This window comes from Thermobia domestica, chromosome 17 (assembly GCF_964235325.1).
Source record: "Thermobia domestica chromosome 17, izTheDome1.hap1.1, whole genome shotgun sequence".
NCBI classification, from domain to species: Eukaryota; Metazoa; Arthropoda; class Insecta; order Zygentoma; family Lepismatidae; genus Thermobia; species Thermobia domestica.
In genome coordinates, this window is record NC_137470.1 from 13,800,425 (window position 1) to 13,820,896 (window position 20,472).

The 20,472-nt window shown below is 34.6% G+C and overlaps 1 protein-coding gene across 5 annotated transcripts in view; it reads left to right on the forward strand.

Annotated features, from left to right (window-relative positions):
- LOC145674581 (uncharacterized) overlaps window positions 1–20,472 on the forward strand; it is a 476,266-nt gene that overhangs the window by 403,677 nt on the left and 52,117 nt on the right. For all 5 annotated transcript variants that reach the window (XM_081744773.1, XM_081744775.1, XM_081744774.1 and 2 more), the window contains one exon: window positions 13,934–14,078. In XM_081744773.1, the coding sequence (XP_081600899.1) occupies window positions 13,934–14,078 (145 nt within the window). The remainder of the gene's footprint in view (window positions 1–13,933; window positions 14,079–20,472) is intronic.

Consider the following 20,472-nt stretch of genomic DNA (forward strand, 5'->3'; position numbering starts at 1 on the left):
CTTCTTTTTACTACTTTATTTGTTTTCCTGGCATTTGTAGTTCTGGAAGGTACTAACTCAGTGTAGACAATAGCTCAAGAAACTTAAACTTTTCAACGCCTCTACTTAAAAAAGAAAAAAAAAGTCCGAGACATTATTTGGAATTGTTTTATATGAACCCCGTATGGTTTTATATATATGGTTTTAGAAAAATAGTAGGGGGCACGGTGACTCAGTGGAAATCTTTCACCTCTGGTGCGTGGGGTCCCTGGTTTGATCTCAGATTGCGATAAGTGGGCTTTATGGTTGACAAACACAGTGTTCGTGTGCTTTCTCGGGGTTCTTCCGTTTCCTCTCACCTTATTCATTCCACCATTTCATTAATTTCTCATAGTCACCGTCTCCTTTAGCCTAGGCAGCATAACCGTAGGACGTAAAACTAAAAGATTTCATTTTATAAAAATACTAGCATCAATTACCCGCTTTACTGGATTAAAATAAGAAAAAAATAGTAATATATTCCGTTAGTCAGTCACTTTTTACTATTACTGAAGCACTCTCAGATATCGATCATTTTATATATTTCCCCCTGCCCCAAGTTGCGGGGCTGAATTTGGATTTAAACGGCATCGGAAGTATCACTGTTCATCTCAGCGACTGCGAAAACTATGGATTCAAAACTAATAACAGTCATTTTTATATATCCCCCTCACCTGCGATATACCGTTAAAGTGAAATGATGAAAATCATCCCAATTCTGAACCTCATCAATGTTGATAATTTAATCGAGATCGGTCGGATGGTTCAAGAGCTATTAAGTCACAAACATAGTCATAGTCATTTTTATTTATATTGATTTGTATATAAATATGGAACAGATATACAATATGGATGTTTGAAAAATGCCTAATACCTTTTTCTGTTAATTATTTATTTGTATATTTTTTTCATATTTTTTACTTAGCTTGAATATTCCTAATCTTTTATACAATCATAAAATTTTATGTAACAAATATAGACTCGATACAGTTCAACTATTCTCTCTCTATATATAGAAACAGTTTCACACAAATTTGGAAGAAATACGGGCTTTTTTTATTAAATAATTTATTTATTTATTTATTAGAACCATAGGTGAATATGGTGTACCGTGTTTTATTTTTCTGTAATCCTTGTCAGTTATAGAACGTTCCCAAACTCCTTCCCACATCTCAGTTCCTTAGAACTTGTTAACGAACAGAGATAATTTAGTGAACTAAAATTTGTACTGCACAGCAGTCCTCAAAGTTATACTTCGTAACGCTATATGTCGATCATCCTTATCGCCACGTTTCGAATTGGGCACTATTTTCATTGATGTGTACCTGTAATCTCGTTCTAAAACCCTGAAAGGCCTTCTGGCATTAGTGTTTGCATATATAATATATCTGTTAATCTACCCAGGACCAGTCCTGGGCAATTTCCTACTCCATGCAATGGCATCATTCGTCCTCTCCCCTTTCTCCAGAAAGAATAAATCTTAAAAGCCACGATTTCATGTGTGCTACTCCATCATGAACAACGAAGGGAGGGAAAAATACTTGCACTCAGAAAGGCCTAAATACTACAAATACAATCTCGGTATATCTTTTTTTTTTTCTTTAAATAATAATCTATTATATTGGTGAAAGATAAAACACACACACCTGTAGAGGAAAGATGGTAATCCTTTTTATAGAATTCAATACAGAGCTTCAATCTCAATATATCAGTTTGCAATTCCAGTGGAATTCTCTTTTTCTATCTTTATTTCTTGGCTTTCCTTCTACATCGATTATTAAAAAAAAAAAAAAAAAGTTTCCACCTTCAATGTAAGGAACTTGTTTGTGACAAAAACAAGACTAGTTTTATATCAAAACTGTGATTAACTAAATAAGGTGTTCGCTACTATTCGGGAATTGAGTTCTTGTATTTGACAACAATCAAGCAATGCATGCTGGGATTTGTTTGACCATTTGCTTTAGCACTGTCCATGTGACCTAAAACTAATGCGACCTAAACATGATTTATGAATGTAGTATTCAAATAGGAGGTCAGTTTAGTAAATTTACCTACCACCATCATCAAGTCCGTTTCCAAAAAAAATATTTATTTTAAGTAATATAGTTATGACTGAGATCTTGTCGTCCCGTGCAAACGCCCGTGTTGTACATATGGTAGAGCAGGCCCTGAATCCACCTGCCTCTAAATTCCTGATTCAGATAGTTTCTGGCTGCGGGAAAACGAAATCGGGAGAGGTTCCGTCTTGTTGAAAGTACGGGTCATTCTTCATACATGGTTGAACTAGCTGGGGAAGTATAAATATCTTCAGCATGTTGAGGAAAGTAGTGCCTGTCATTGTATCTTATTTGAAAAAAAGATATGATAGATGGTCCATAGGTGCAGCTTACCACACATTCATTTCTTGTGTATGGATTTCACGTAGATTCTGAGTATCCCACACATGACACTTCTGTCCGGGTCTTACTGTAACTCTACTGAATTTTCAGTGTAGTAAAGTACACAATTTTCGGCTCTGTATATCACAGTAAACACTTCAGCATCTCTTGATTGACTCTTAGTGCGCAGTGTTGCCAGGTAAATTTATTTTACTGAAATATCTGGTTGTTACGAAGTTACAGTGAGTTAAAATGTGGGAAGAACTTCTGGAAAACTCTATATACTGGTGGCAAATAGTGGTAGCTTATTATATCCCAGTCCGATCACTTACTTTTCTATTATTATAATGTGAGACAATCGGAGTGTCAATTGACTTAGTCCCACACTTTTTCACTCTGAATATTTACCACAACCGGCTGTCAAACCGCTCTAAAAATCTCTTTCTGGAACATAAAAGATGGGCGCCCGTAAGTTTATCTTTTCGTATCCACTAAATATGCAAATTCTAGAGAATTGTTTCCTTTAGGAAAGATGGGAGAAAACAGACCAAATAACATTGCTTTTACTCTATAGCAATAAAAAACCGCTATGATCCTTAATCTTCGATATCAACAAACCTTTTGGAGCATTGTTCTTGCGGTATCTATTATCTCCTTTAACCGCCACAATATTATCCACTAAAAGATACTCTTTGCACTGGCGCAAATCCTGACGGAATGATGGCACAGGTTCACCCCTATCTTGGAACTGGGAGACTGTCCCCTTCCAGTAATCCGATATGAAATGCGATTTTCATCTATATTATGGATGAGGATCATTGTGGATGCCTAAGTGGAAACATACCAATTATAATTATGCATGTATTCAGACTTCAGAATGTGTTCACGACACTGATTTGTAATACTGATATATACCACTACTTCATCTAATCGCCTGATATATAATATGCAACAGGTTTACCTCAGAAATCAGATTTATCTACAGTAATATGAGTCTTATCTTCCCCACCCACCCCTTCCAGAATACTGCCGTCCTAAGCGAAAAGACCTTAACTCCACATTTTTCCAAAATCGAGATATTGATATGGGAATGTTCGTAGTACAATTCTGCATCTATCTAAAGTGAAATTGACGTGGTTTGACCACTAGGTAGGGGGTAATGACCTCATGAGTGTTTACCTTATGTTCAAAACTGTAACTGAAAGTAAGCAAAAAGACCTTAAGTGGCAATTCATAAGCGAAAATATCTAACTGTATTACCACACAAATTTTAGATCGTGAAAATATATTTAATAAAGTTTTACTGAAATACAACAAATTTGAACGTACAGCCTAAGCCAAAACGCGTTTTGCTTATTTTCTCGAAAGTATGTGAAATGGAGTTTAGGCCTTTTTGTTTAGCACGGCAGAATAAGCCACAAATCTGACCGCTTCCAAATGTTCATGTCAACTCTACTCCCCTGATCCTCCACAGCATTGTTTTTCAATTTCATAAATATCTTGAACATGGCTTAAAAAAAATATCGGAACTTTCTTACTTCCCCCCCCCCCCCCCTCAATGTTGAAGAGAGATTTGCGCCGCTGACTCTTTGTACAATGGTTGACAAATTTTGTATTACTACATAATAATAATAATAATAATAATAATAATAATAATAATAATAATAATAATAATAATAATAAACAATTTAGACATTACATTTTTTCCGTGAAGTTTGTACTGGATTGCATCAAGCATGTATTACGAGTAGTAGTTTTAAAATACAATATATCTGCCATAAACTATTTATGGGGATTTCTGGATGAAGGAATGTCCATAAATCACTGCTCAGAAGCTTCCGAGAGAAATCTTTAATTTGTTCCATAGTTTCTAGTCCTCTATATTGTTCTTCAGAACAACAGAAAATATCGAGCTATCTCGTGTGGTTCCTCCTAGCTACTTAGATAATAGGCTAAAATCCACAGTAAGACAAAACGTCAGATTTTTTTTCATTCTTTTTTGTGTATGTTTTCTTTCTCCGTTTAAACAATATTTTGAAACAAATGAAAACGCTGAGAAGGAACAGTTCGAGTTCAGGAGAGGTAGGGGCACAAGAGATACAATTGAATTATTAACAATGATCAGTGAAAGATTTATAGAAAAATGGAAAGAGATATATGTTGTATTTATTAATCTAGAGATGGCTTTTGACCGCGTGAATTGGGAACTGCTATGAACTACATGAACTACTGTTGCTGCAGTGCCGTAGAAGATAGTGCACGTATAATGCAGTATGATAAATATAGTAGAACTTTTTTATTTAATGTGATTTTCATCTGTATCTTGTCTGACTCTGCGGTCTCGGTCTGTTTTGAATCTGAATGATAATGGTTATGAATTAGTGCGTTACTGTTATTATTTTATTCATAGACGTAATTTGATGTTAAGCGACCATCAATTTAATTAATTACCAATATTGTCGTCCCTTTTCATCACCGAAACTGTGAATGGAGGACCGAATCACTACTTGGGATTGTGTTCGAGGGGAGAAACTCCACCGGGAATGGAACCCAGGATCACACGCGATAGCTACTCTTAGGCCCTATTACGAGTGCTGAAAGGCTGGCTCTATCATATGTGCAACATGTGAATTTGCACGAGGCGGTAAGTTTCCAGGAGCGGCAAAATCTGTCATAACTATATTGTTTAAAATAAATATTTCTTGTTGAAAACAGACTTCATGATGATAGTAGTTAAATTTACTAAGCTTAACTTCTATTTGAATACTACATTCATAAATCATGATTAGGTCGCTTAAGTTTATAAGGTTACATGGACAGTGCTAAACCAAATGGTCAAACAAATCTTAGCATGAATTGCTTGATTGTTGTCAAGTACAAGAACTCAATTCTCGAACTGTAGTGAACACTTGTTCCATTTAGCTAGTTACGACAGTTTTGGTATGAAAACTAGTCTTGTCTTTGTCACAAACTAATTCGTTATCATTGAAGGTGAAAACATTTTTTTTTTTAATTAACATAGCTATGTAGAAGAAAAGTCAAGAAATCAGGATAAAAGAGCTAGTTGCACTGGAATTGCAAATTGATATATTGAGATTGAAGCTCGATATTGAATTCTATATAAAGGATTACTATCTTTTCTCTGCAGGTGATTTTGCTTTATCTTTCACTAACATAATAGATTACTATTTGAAGGGGAAAAAAAAACAAGATTGTATTTGTAGTGTTTAGGTCTTTCTGTGTGCGAGTGGTACTCCCCTCCCCTTCGTTGTTTATGATGGAATAGTATACTTAAAATCGTGTCTTTTAAGATTTGTTCTTTCTGGTGTAAGGGGGGAGGGGGGCGACAAATTGCCGACGGCCGGCGCTGTGAATGTGAAGAAGCTTGAGGACAGTAAGTTGTACATAATGAATTAGTTTCCAGAGAATAGGGAAAGCAGCATTACAGAACATTAAATAAAAGCGTTTTCACTAAGCTCCTTCATCAGATAGGAAAGATAAGAAGTAGCAAGAAAACTTAACGAACAGAATAGTAGCTGTTAAGCGTTCAATAAACGCCATCTCGAATTGTAGTCACAGGGTGTTGCAGGGTTCAAAATAAAGTGTGCTTCAGTGAGAAGATAAAACTAATGGGAATGGTTTGTTGGTGAGAGTATGAAGAGAGAAAAAATATTGAGAAGAGAAATATAGTTAGATGAAATAACAATAAATCAAAAACACAAAATTAATAACAAAGGGAAACATTCTTCAAAAAAATAAGTTTTTAAAAAATACGAAATAACGAGAGATAATACGGAACGAAAAGAACTTACAAGAAATGAGAAATAGAGAAATTGACAAGGATAAAAGTACCTGTATGGAAACCGGACTAAGTGTAGAGAAACAAGTGTTATTGAATAGGATATGTTAGCGCATCATGGCAGTCGCTGCTGTCCCTGTCTCTAAAAATGTTTTTCCTTTTTCCTCTCTTCAGCTTTACAGGATTCATGGTGGCTCAGTAGTAGATACTCAGTACCAAATAGTAACCGGTGGCCACTGTCCAACTGGCCACTGGTTTGGCCAATGACCCGTTGGTCAATGGCCACCAATTATTATCGGTACCAAAATGTTTACCATCCTCGTAGGTATTGATTAACACCAATACCATCTGTCTATGATTTACTCTTTCCGTGATATTGGCCAAAAGATAGTTCCGATTACGAGAGATTTAAGGAGCCAAATCTCGAGAACCATAAGTCACAGAGAGATCATATTGGTATTAATCAATACCTAAGAGGATGGTGAAGAATTTAGTACCAAATAGTAACAGGTGGCCACTGATTAACAGTCTACTGGCCAACTCGCCACCGTTCCCCAGATATTGGCCAAAAAGTTCGAATTTCTAGATATTTAAGCAGCCATATCTCAAGAACTAAGTCACACAGAGATGATATTTTACTAATTTTTGCGAAAGAGAAGGTGCGAATAAAAATATTTACTTTTACATGTAGGAAGAATCACAGTTATCCTTCCCACTCCATCTCTCCATTCTTTTTAAGTTCGTTCTGACAATGCTCTTGGAACATTCTCAACTGGTTAGTCGTATATTCCATTAATGCACAATTGTATATGGTAAAAGGGTGGCGCATGGATAACCTTAAAAAGAATTTGGAAATTCCTTTGATTTCAAAGTACAAATGGTGTACCTGCATTCCTAGGTAATGTGCTATTGAACTTTTCATATATTCCTTGCCTTCTCTATTACATTTATTTCTATACTTCCTCTCTTTCTCTTGAAGCTCACTTTAACTTCCGTTTCGTAATCGTGTTTTATTCGCGGTGCTCTAGTACGTTCACGATGCCCTGAAATATTTGTATTTTGGGAATCCTTCAGTGATTTTTTGTATCAATTTCTTCCAAATTTAAATCCAATATTTCTCATCAAATGTTTTACAAGTCAAGAAATAATTATTGTAAAATACCTGGAAGTAATGTAGATGGTAATTTGAAATGCCTTGGTATTAAAAGTGTCCAGTAGATATCCTGATAGATGGGTAGATAGGATATTTTTCGACGTAATCCCCAACCAGTTCAATACATTTTTGTCATCTGGCTAAGAGCTTCTTTATTTTGGCAGTGTAGACTTTGTTTAGCGTCCCTTTTTGACTCCGAGGAAATGTAATGTAGACGGTACTGTTTAAGGTGGAATAGAAACTGCCCTGAATCGTTTAAGAATGCTCTCCCACCGGGGATCGAAGCTGGAACAGCTTTTTTTAAACAAAAAAAAAAAAAAAAAAATAATGTTCGTCGCATGCAGCGACCCAGACAACACGTACGTGTACGGCACATGTGCACTATCCATGCATAAGCCGTACATGTGCACATGTGCATTTGCATGGATGAAGCACACATTTATATAACCCGTGCTTAAGCCGTTATGTACACATGTGCATTTGCGTGGATGAAACACAGTATATAACCCGTGATTATATACTGTGCACATGTGCATATGCGTGGATGAAGCATATTTAAATAGGCTACTGCACATTTGTATGACACGTCCATAATACCGTGCAAGTGTATACTTTGTCTTTCATTCTCCTAGTATTTAAAACATGCAATATGGCTATAGTATTTCTAATTGAAAGTTGTCGTTTTTCCTCCAGGCGGTGTTATAGAGACTTTTCGACGAATGGCAGCTGAATAGCTGTAAAAACTCCGTAACGCCCGCTGAGCTAGGATATCAGATCAATAGGTGGCAGCACTGTACTGATGTAACTACTGTCAGACAGTTCATAGGTTTACAAAATTATTTTCGTGACCGATTACAGCAGAACATGTAGTGTTATTTGTTACTAGGCAAACATGTCAAATATACTACCTAAAGCTTTGCTCCTTGCAAATAATAAACTCCAAAACTCCATACTTGTTTTTCGAATTTTTACTGAAGGGTGAAAATCAATATTTTGTTCATATTTCAAAAATAAGTATGTATGTCATTAATAACCTGAGAATATGTCATAACTAGGTCTCGGAAGTTGAAGACCTAAAAATTCCCAAAAAAGGACCTATAAAAAGACTTAAAGATATCTAAAAAAAAGACGTAAAAAGGATGTAATACTAAGACCCAATTTAATTAGAATATAATGCTTATAGAATACATATTTAATTAATATAATGCTCAAAAATACAAGCATCTGGTAAGTTAACGGTCTGTTCTTCTTCCACAAACTGAAGTACAAACTGAAATAACAAACCCTTCCCCCCTCACTCCCTTGTTGAAGGACATTGTTACGCCTCCTTATCTGACTTCTGATTGCTGCAGATCTGGTCTTACCAATCCAGTCGTTGAAGAATGTCTTATTTTTGAATTTTCTTTACTAAAGAAAATATGTTTAAGAGGTGGTGGTGATTCGAGTTAATGGCCAGTAAATTTATTGTCGAAAGATGAAGTGAAAGAAAAAAAAAACCTTAAGACCTATCAAAAGCTTAAAAAGGCCAATAAACAAAAAAAAAAAAAAAAAAAAAAAAAAACGCTGAAAAAGAAAAAAAAGACAAATCCAAAATTTTCTGGCCTACAATGACCCAAAATGAACATGTATTACATTAAGCCTCGTCTTCGGGCACTTATAAAAAAGAGGATTTTTCCTCAAATTCCGGGTCCTAGTCATAACTCATTTGTTCAAAAAAAAAAGTACAATTTCTTTTTTTCGGGAGATTTTCCCAAAAATGACACGATTTTGTTTTTATTTCATAAATGAACATTTTGTTAATAACCTGGCAATATGGCATAACTCATTTGTTTTGAAAAATTGTACGAGGGATAGTTTATTTTGGGGGGTGAGTTCTTTTCGGTCGATTTTCTCAAAATCAACTCAGGCGATTTTGTTCATATTTTATAAGTAAATATTTCATTAATACGTAAATTACTCCTTACGAATAAATTCACAAGCAGTAGTTTATTCTTGGGTTGAGTGTATTTTCAGACTATTTGTTGAAAACCGATTCAGACAATTTTGTTCGTAGTTCATAAATATATATTTCATTAATATTCATATAATGTTATGATATATGAACTTCCATGATAATATTCACAAGGGGTTACTTTAATCTTAGGGTTAGTTTTTTTTAATATAGTTTCGTGAAATACGATTTCAGCGATTATATTATTTTACATAGAAACTAGCCTTTGGCTAGCTGGAAGCTCTGCCCCCAGTCCTCCACATTTGCTCGGTCTACGGCCTCGCATCTCTTAAGTATCAGCCTTTGCATCAACAGTGAATTTTGTGCATTTGCTCTTTAATTACATTTCCTAAATTTGGCACAGCTGGGCGCTTCGCCCCCTGACCCTCACTTTTACTCGGCCTACGCCCTCGCATCTCTTGAATCCACAATTCTACCAAATTTCAAGTTTTTTTCTTATTTCAACTATCTAAAGATTAAGATTTTGTATTCCAAGAAAACGCCCATTTAAATAACATGGGAATTTCTTCATCCCCCCTTTAGACTCCTTAAAAACTAAAAATATCCACTTTTGGCAATTTTTCTGTAGGTTAGTCCCGTAACTTTAATTTAATTTTATTTATTTATTTATTTATTTATTTTACTTTCAAACGAACACAGGAGAGAAGAAAGTATGGTGATCCTCAAAAAAATCGAATTCAAGATTTCAATGGATTTAACACGTTTCATAGCCTCTACATACCAAAAAGTGATTTTTCAATGTCCATCCGTTCGTCTTGATGCAAATTTGTTCATTCGTCTAGAGTCCGTAGGGTTCAACATATTTGCACCAAATTTTAAAGATAAGTTTTATTACATTCCTTAGGGGCGTCTTTCGAATTTTCTTCTTAACTCCCAATTTAAGAATAGCTTACTCAAGATGAAAATTAAAAATTGCTATTTTCTCGAAAATAGCTCCAACGATTTTGTTTAAATTTCATACATCAGTAATTCATTAACAACTCTATACTGTGTTATGTCATTTCTTTGGGATAAAATCCAAAATAGGTTGTTTATTCTAAGGGATGAGTTCTTTTAGAATGATTTTCGCAAAAGCGACTTTGTTCATATTTCAAAACTATGTATTTTGTTACTAACCTGACTATGTAGTATAATTTGTCCTGGAAACATTCACAAGAGGTAGTTTACTCTTGGTTTTTTGAGGGTAATTTTCTCAGACGACTCAAGCAGTTTTGTTTATATTTCATAAACAAACATCTTGTTAGTAACCTGATAATATGGCATAATTCATTTGTTCTGCAAATATACGCAAGGTGTACTTTAGTTTTATGAGTGAGATATTTTTTTTCAGAGCGATTTTCTCAGAAACGTCTTAGTCAATTATGTTCACGTCTCTTAAATAAATATCTCATTAATAATGTCACAATACACGATATATTATTTCTCATGAAACAATCAGGAAAGGGTAGTTTACTCCCTTGAGTTCCTTTTCAGACGTTCTTTCAAAAGTGGCTCAGACTATTTTCTTCATATTTCATACATACATATTTCATTAGTAACCTGTAATGTTGCGTAAATCATTTCTTATGAAAATATCCACAAGGCATAGTTTACTTTTGGCATGTGTTTCCTTTGGTTAAAGTTTCCTTTGAAAACGTCTATAATTTTGTTCGTATTTCACTAATAAATGATTCAGTTAAACTGTAGCATAACATGATTTAGTTTAAGAAACTGGAGCAGAAAAGCTTAGTGCGGGACCTGTACCTTTTATTTATGAATATTCTGGGAAAGACAGTAATTTCTGAGACACTTTCAGTATCTTATACGGAATTGTGTTCTCTACGTCAAAGAAAACTGCACTTTAATTCTCCTGTTTGTTTCCAAGTTATTTATAAAAGAGCAAGTACAAGTGAGAGATGTATTTTGTCGAACAGTCCACATAGTGATCACGATACCACAAAACCTCTAACTCTAGTTTGGGAGACAATATGTGGTAGACAGTATCATGTTTGTGAGTTTCTTGGGGTTCTTGCGTTTCGTCGCATTATCCTGATTCCAAACAATTATTATTTTTAAACTAAACACAACACACTGACCAAGACGATGTGATAAAAATATATAAAAACACGAACACATTAAAGTTTCAACACACTAACTGTGTCTTCATCAAGTTTACACCCCTTCTCTCTCTGATTGAAGACACAGTTAGTGTGTTGAAACTTTAATGTGTTCGTGTTTTTTTATATTTTTATCATATAGCCTTGCTCAGTGTGTTGTTAAGTTTGGCGATATGGAAACAAAACCTGATAGAATAGTATTACTCGTCTGATTTTTCTCTGCATGCGGCGAAGTTTGTTTACAAGTGGTAGCAGCAACATGGTAAGGTCGCCAGAGGTACTAGTTTCTTGAGATTTCTTTTATGGTCAGGTTTTCGAGAAAATCAAAAGGGTATGAATAGAATCAAATTTGCGTGAGAGTAGTGTGTACATATTTCACACTTCCCTCTTCCTTTATTACTCGAATATCAGAAGAGCAAACGAATATTTTCATTCAGTATCGCTTAACACTGTCCTTTTTTGAAGGATTATGTTCATGTATAGTAAAAATAAATACATAAATATATTCATATTGTTTGCGAGAGCTTATTTATAGCTACGGAGTACTTTCCTTATTTCGTTTTTTCCTTTTTGTCTTGAGACGAACGAAAGCGCTCATCTTGCCTCTTCGAGGCAAGTCTGGCATCACCGCCATGAACTTCGGAAGAAAAGCTCAAACGCACGAGATTTGTTCTTTGGTCGGTAGGGGAATAAAATAGCGAAATGATATGCATGTTATACTCTATGAGAGAAACGGGGGAAGATCTAGCTGAGGCACAAGGCCTGTTACTTTGTAGGAAGACGTCCTGGCAACACTGTAAAGGAATACAGAAAACCATTCCTGCCTTCCCTCCCACCACCCCCTTCGCCCAGTGCCAAAACATAAACACAACAGCAGCGCCTCATACGCGTGCGACGGGTAATAATTCTTGTTCTTCTTTGATGTTCTTTCCATTTTTTTTATTTTCTTGAATTGGACTGTGGACTAAACTCGTCTATTCTTTTCTTTTTTCCCCAAATTCATCTTCTAAAATCTGTATACAATTGTAGAAAATCCGCATCTTCTAGCACTTTAACTCCTAATTTTTCTCCCATTAGTTTTTTTCAATTTCTTCCTCCAACATTTCTCTTGCCAATTTTCTGTTACATTGTTGTCATATGCCCATACTATTTCAGTCTTTTCTCGCTCATGTTTTTTACAAGCCATGCTCTCCCACTTTGTCTATGTCTTTCCTAACTTTGTTCTGTCAATTATTTCATTGCTTTTCACTTATATTTATCACTTGTATCCTTTATCTTATAGGGGGCACGGCGGCTTAGTGGTAGAGCGCTTACCTCTAGTGCGTGGGGTCCCTGTTCGATCGCCACGCAAAGTAAATTTGTGGTGGACAACATCGTGTCCGTGGTTTTCTCTGGATACTCCCGTTTCTTCCCAGTTCTTCCATCATTCACTTAGTCTAAAGGGCATAATCATGTGGCCCCCTGTAGCGTAATAATATCTTAGTCTTGTCTTTATGCGAGCGGTTTTGAGTTCGATTCCTGGTGGGGACACTCGGTCGAAAAAGTGTAAAAGTTTTTTTCAGGCCAGCCATCCCGAGTGAGGTTTTTCTGGGATTCTCTCATTCACGCCCGGCAAATACCGGGATAGAATCTAATATACAGGCCCCAGGCCGCTTCCTTCCTTCCCTTTTCTCGGATAGTGTGATCGCCGAGAATGTTATTCCTCATACGTGACGGGCTAACATGGCCACAGATGCCGAAAGCCCAAAAATCTAGTTTCTTATCCTAATGGGCATATGCATTGGACGTTAAACTGAAAGACTTCATTTTCATTTTTGGATCAAAAGATCCAATATATTTCAGGCAAAAATTTAATTGTAGGCCTTATATCTGGAGAACTACATATAGTGTAGCCAAATCAAAACTATCACTTAACTCAGTATGATGTGCTTATTCCGTGAAAGATATGAAAATTGGGTTTAGATGCCGTTCAGAAATTTTATGGCCCCTGACCCAAAAACTAATTATTATTGGCCAAGATCGCAATCTTTTGATCCATTTTTCGGATCATTCCTAAAATTCTTGTTTTATCCTATAGGGATAACTGAGAGCCAGTAAACCAAATGGTTAACTTCGGTTTTTCAAACGTTTTTTTTTTTTGTGATTAAAGGGTATCCCATGGTGCTCGAAAGAAAGAAAAAAAATAGTAATCCTGAAATTTTGAAAATATATTTACAGATTTCTTTTTAATTTTCTCGAGATATACTCGCTTAAAAATCTGTGCAGGTTGATATTTTTAACATTTCAACAATATTGAAATATCAAAACAATATGTCTTTCAAACAATAAAATAATTGTTACAATGTTGTATTCAAACAAAATATGATTTATCTAATTACTAGTAATATAATGTTTTGCTAACATTAGGTTATTACTGCTGAATTTTATCGTATTGTTTTCTAACCTCGTTGTATTTATTTTTTTATATTTTTCTTGTAGGGAATGACACGCTTACAATATCGTCGTGGTTCTGCCCCAGTTGGTTTGCTCAAAGTGGAAGATGGTTTGGGTGTACGAGGCGGCACAGAAGTTCCTCATAAGTTCCCACGTCGTGGATCTGTGCCAATCGATGTTCCAAGACAGAGTAGGAGATGTTCTCATTTTAAGTTTTTCGTAAAAGACTTCCATCGCGAAAGGATTGAATTTCGAGTTTAATATGTTTACTTAAAACAAAAATTATATAAACATACAATAAAAAAACACAGAAAGTGATAATATATAATGTACAACAACTTTACTTTGTATGCAGCAATCTCTTACTGTCGCTATGCTGGTGTTTATCTTTCGTGTATGTTAGTAATGAATATTTAACTGGGGTTTACAGTTCACTTTAGAGAATGTGTTCCTTCAATGTAATAGCTTTACATAGGTAGGGTAGGCATACGTAGGATGTGTTATACGTTTCTTGAAGAGAATTTAACTGGTTGTGGTATCCTACTCGAGTTGTATTTTGTCTTTCATAATTTAATTTCGTGCATCTATATCAGTTCTACTTACAAAATTCGGTTTAAGGAGCTCTGATATTGAGTTCGAAATTTTTTGCTTTAGTTATAGATCAACTTGAGTTTCAATAACGTATTTATTGTTTTGTATATATATTTTTACATATAGATGATTAACAAATCCACTAACACTGAAAAATATTTCAACATTTTTACGAACTTATAAAATTATCAGCGAATATAGATCCTTTTTTTACCTTATGTATCGTGCAATAATTTATTCCAACAATGTGTAACGCTAGAACATAATAATCACCCACATTTCAATTATACAAGGTACACAAAGTACAAGATGTTTCTTGTACATCTATGTTACATACAAGATGTTTTTCTTCTAACTTTTATTTCATCCCCATTAACCCTTTCGCTGCTGAATTAAATTTTCGGATGATTCCTGGAAAAAAGGCAATTAAGCAGCCAAAAAATGAAATTTTCATATTTCCGTGAAATATGGTTTAAAGACACCAAAATATCTATTAGAAATACGTAAATTATATAAATAGCTGAACATGTTAAATTCAGTCGTATTTCTAATCTGACAACTGCTACCTGTTACGTTTTGAACTCTTTCAGATTTTAAATCTGAAGACTATCAACTTTACCCTCATCTCCTTACACATCTGAATGAGAGTCGAGCAAAAATGCAGCTATGTGACTGTCGCTGATTGTTTTACCGTTGTCCAGCATTGTTTTCTGGTGTAATTAGCTAGCCTGAAACCCGCAAACACACCACATCATCTAGCCTGAAACCCGCAAACACACCACAACAGAATGACAGAAATCTTTCGTATTCAATCGTGCTTAACTGCAGAGTTCCAAGAAATCGCCACCAGTTGGCAACACAATGCAACGCATTATCACTACCACATGTTTCGTATACAATGAGCGACTAAAATAGACTATTGCAGCGAAGTATAAACAAAAATAGACGTTGTGGACTAAAGTCGATTTCCACAGCGAAAGGCAAAATTCTCAGATCGTCTAAAGTTGACTTTCGCAGCGAAAGAGTTAATAAAGAGAATGATCTATGAATATAAATGTTATACTTATAAAGAAAGGTATCTCTCTTTCCTGTACACTATTGTACGATTGAAGGATCTGAAGTAGAAATGATTATCCTGAGAATGATATATCCTTTGCTTATAAATCTGAAATAGCTAATATTTTTAATAGAAGTCCGCATAAGGCATATCGAACGCTTTAACTAAAGAAATTGTCATGAAGACAAGTAAAACCAATTCCAACATGTATTTTTAACAAAAATCATTTCAAAAAATAGCTTAATTTTGTCACTTTCTCTGGTGTGTGAATTTGTATATGTGACAATTACTATAAATTTAGTTGAGACATGATTTAAAACATTTTGTAATACATTAAAGCAGTTAGGAAAGATCGCTAAAAAGTGAAGCCAAAATAAATAAAGTTTCAAAAGAATAAGTTCATTGTAAAAATTTGTGTAACTTCTTAACTTTCCTTAACATTACAGTTTTCATTCTAACAGCACGAGTCTACAAAAAACTCGTAATATTTTGTAGTGCAAGGAACATTTTTTTAGCGTGGTATAACACTCAAACCAGAGGCACTCATTTACAGAGCCGGCGATATGTTATACAGCTAATTATTTATTTTACTTTCTGAAGTATTCTGGTATAGATGCACACCGATTAATTAACATAGTTCTCATTACTGTAATTTAAAAAGAAAAGGAAGAAGCAAATTTTTTTGTACTGTGTACTTGAGAAAACAACCCAGAATGTTAAATATTTTGTACGTTAGGAACCAAAAAAAAAAAAAAAAACATATACTGTATCTTGTGCGTGTGAGTGTGTATATGTGTTTGTGTGTGCGTGTGTATGTATATCTACAGATATATATATATAGATGTGTGTGCGTTTAAGATGAATAAACTGTTATGTAAGAAAACTTATTTTCGTTGTAGGATGCTGTTTTCTTATTCGTCAATGTATTTGACAGCACTTGATTGTTAAGTTATAACATATACCTTCGACATTGTATTTTCAAGTGGAATTTCTAAACTCCAACTAAAATGAATGAGCATTACACTATACATGAAAAATTAAGAGTCGGACTTACTAAAAATAATACAAAATTTACCATTTACCTTTTGCTTGTTCTTCATAAGTGAAAGGAGATAATGAAATGTAACTTACCACAAACATAGATAATGTTATTCTACAACAGAAAATATGAACCTGAAGAATTTTTAGTATTGCCATCCATAGAAATTACAGTGTTGCCAGAATAACATTCCTCCGAAAATCTAAGTTAAGGCAGCGACTAGAGGAACAAACTCAACTGTATTTGATTACGTATCATGTTTTGGTATCCTGTTAACTACTTTTTAAGTAACATTGTTATTTAATTTTAATCACTGTATGTTAAAACTATTTTGTTTGCTACAAACTGAATACAACTAATATTTAAAAAATAGTTCACAAAATTCCAAGACAACATGATATTTAATTCAATGCAGTTGAGTTCTTTCCTCTAGTCGCTGCGTTAATTTAGATTTTGGGAGAAATGTTATTCTGGCAACACTGTAATTTCTATGGATGGCACTACTGAAAATTCTTCAGGTTCATATTTTCTGTTGTAGAATAATATTATCTGTGACTGTGATAAGTTGCATTTCATTATCTCCTTTCATTTATGAAAAACAAGCAAAAGAAATATGGTAAATTTTGTATTATATTAAGTAAGTCCGGTTCTTATCTATGGTTTCTGCGCTGTCTGCCAATTATGAGAATCCCAGAATTCCTAATGACAAGAAAGGATGTCTGAACAACTATATATTCATTTCATAGATTAAAAAGTCTCTCGTTCATCGTACAATTTTATCTTCTCTTCAAATACCACGAGCCCCGATATATTCTTCGATATTCTGCCACCTTAATTCTCGCGAGTGACGATCAAAGACGGACAACTATCGTTACTATAATACCTTTATTATCTTTATATATCGCCATAGTATTCACAAGTACAGAAATAAGCACTGGATAAACATCAGATGTAAGTTTAAACATTAACAAAGACGTGAAAAATTCTTACAGCAAATAAGATTTGAAATTTTTCCTCAATACACTGAAAATGGACAGAAAAGATGAAATCCCATTTTGAGTACGATAGTTGAAGACCTCACCTTATTTTAGCTTTAATATTTGCGTTACAGCGTACGAAATTTTTTATTCTTATTCTTATGTAAACGTTATTGAATGTGTATCAGACACAAAGTGAAAAATGTTATTATTGTTGCATATTTACAAAATCTTAGTTTATTTTTTAAAAGAAGAAACAATGTTGCCACGTATTAACTAAAACAATCTAATACATCTCTCGCATAAGTACTTGTGAGTATCACGTTACAGAGAATTATGTATTAATTTCAGTATTTAAAAACTCTCAGTGGAATAAATGTTATAACTTAACTATAATGTACATCCATTTCAAATGTTGACCATATTAAATAGTGTCTATTTCGTGCTATGATAGCATTTTCTTTAACTTATAGAATTGTAGCCAAGAGTCGAGCTTCCCCGTGGCTGTAAAGTTAGTATACACGCCTTCGGCACGGGAGACCCGGCTTCGATTCCCAGTGGGAGTTCCTGTAGTTCGGATGCCATGTTCAATTGTAGATTAACGTCCAATGTAGATTTGATCCTGACAATAGACGTTAATCTAAAAATCTTAGTTAAAAAAAAAAAAAAACTTTCGGTTCATGTATTACATAAAAAGTACTGAAGACGAGTCATGAAGAGTACTAGATCCACTGTACTGTAGTGAATAATCTACATCTAGCGTTTCCTAGTTACAGCTATTTTTCTTTGTAAGCAGAAAAGTTAAAGATTATTAATCAGGAAAAGATATAATGAAGCATCTAGGGAAAAGGCAGACGTGGGTAACAGCTTTATTCAAAACCAGACAAGTTGTTCTAAGATTTGAGCATTAAGAAGGAGTAATATTTGATAAATCGCTATCGTCTCAACATAAAAATCATTTACGCCCATTGCACCCCCAAACAGGGATTCTAGTTACGCAACTATGTTTCATTTTAATCTCCAGTTTTGATTTATGATGTTACATTTTCGTCCGTTATCTGTGAAAATAAGATTGTATCTATTAGTTTATTTATATGTCAAAGTGATTCCTACACTAGAAGCAACTTCTAATCGAGGCGAGTAGAACTAGTTTTGTTTCATTTTTTTTTTTTTTTTTTTTTATGAACAGGTATCTTTTTATAACTCAAATCTTAGAATGATGTTATACGAGGGTAAATCGAAAGTTATCTTCAATTTTGACATAACTCTTCTTACATTTGTTCTAACTAATCTCTATCCTCCTCTATTTTATTGTTATGCTGTTGTGGTCATGCTATGAAAGTTTGATCCTAATTCCTCTATTTGTCTTCCTTTTGTTGCAGATAGATCATGCCCGCTCCATTAGAAGCTTGCACCAAAGTGGAACAACAAGCAGTGATCGGGTTTTTGTGGTCGGAAGGTGGATCAGGAATCATACCTAATTTCCAGACGATGTGCCACGTCATCGATAGTCACTCGTCTGTCTAACAGAACTATGTCACTTGCATGCTCAATGTTGTCAACATTTGTGGCCGTAGATGGTCGTTCGTCTCCTTGTTCGTACGTAACACTTGTGCGACCATTTTTGAAGTTTTCAATCTATTTGTAGATACTCCGTTGCGGCAAGACACTGTTCCCGTATTGTGCCGAAAGTCTTTGATGGATTGCGGCTCGTGATACTCCTTCCGGCCACGAAAACGGAATCACTGCTCTTTGTTTCTCTTTGGCGCTAACTTCTAATGGAGCGGCCATAATCTATCTGCAACAAAAGGAAGACAAATGGGGGAATTAGGATCAAAATCTTTCATAGCATGACCACAACAGCATAACAATAAAGCACACGAGTACACAGGTGTCAGTATGAACAATGCAGAAAGAGTTATGTCAAAATTGCGGATAATTTTTGGCTTACTCTCGTAGCTGACATATGTACTATGAATATAGTAGACGAAGATGATGTTTGTTAAAATATTAAAACCAAAAATCGAGCGCAGCAAGCAACCACAATACGTGTTTTCATGTAGATTTCCAAACTTTATATCCAGAAGTGTAAAACCTACAGTTAATCTTCCTCAAGCGCACTTTATTTCAACCATTACTTTGTTGAAGACTTCCCAATATCACACAAAGAAACCGAGCTCTTCCGAAACTATACTGTAGAAACATTTTTAACGAGTATTAAAGTGAATTTAGTTCATGTATATTCAAATACTTGAAACAAATTAAAGTTTGTTCTCTATTCTTTTTTAATTCGTTGAATTAACATTATAACCAAAAATACGAAAAAAAAGTAAATACTGTGGCAGTTATTTTTAGAAGAAACAAAAGAAAAAAAGAAAAGAACAAAGAGTTGTCTTGAACTAGGTTCTTGACATAGCAGCTGGGCTCTGAGAATGGCACCTATAGCGTGTAAGAGTTGTTTCCGCAACGAAAATCGAATCCAGAATCAGGCGTATTGAAAGGAGATATTCTAGTCCCTCTGTTACTGGGGAACCAAATATAGAGAGAAACAACTTGTAGTATGCTTGTTAGTAACTTCGTGAATACGAGTACCCAGGGATCTATTTACTCTCCTGGCGAGTTCAGGAGAAAGCACTCGCCTGCAGAGAAACTAAGCATGCCATGTGAAGGACCAATTCATGCTGATTACAACAAGCTAATAAAATTCCTGTACGGTTGAGAATTGTTCGAGAGATCAACTTGGAAGATATATATGAAAAAATGAGTATATACACATTTAAATGCGTTAAGTACATTAATTAGCAACGAATATTGACATACAAATTGAATTCTATCGGAGGTAACAGAAAAAAAAAGCTGGTTTGCAATAACTAACGGGTTTGTTAAGATTAGTTATTGTACTGTTCACAATAATGATAGG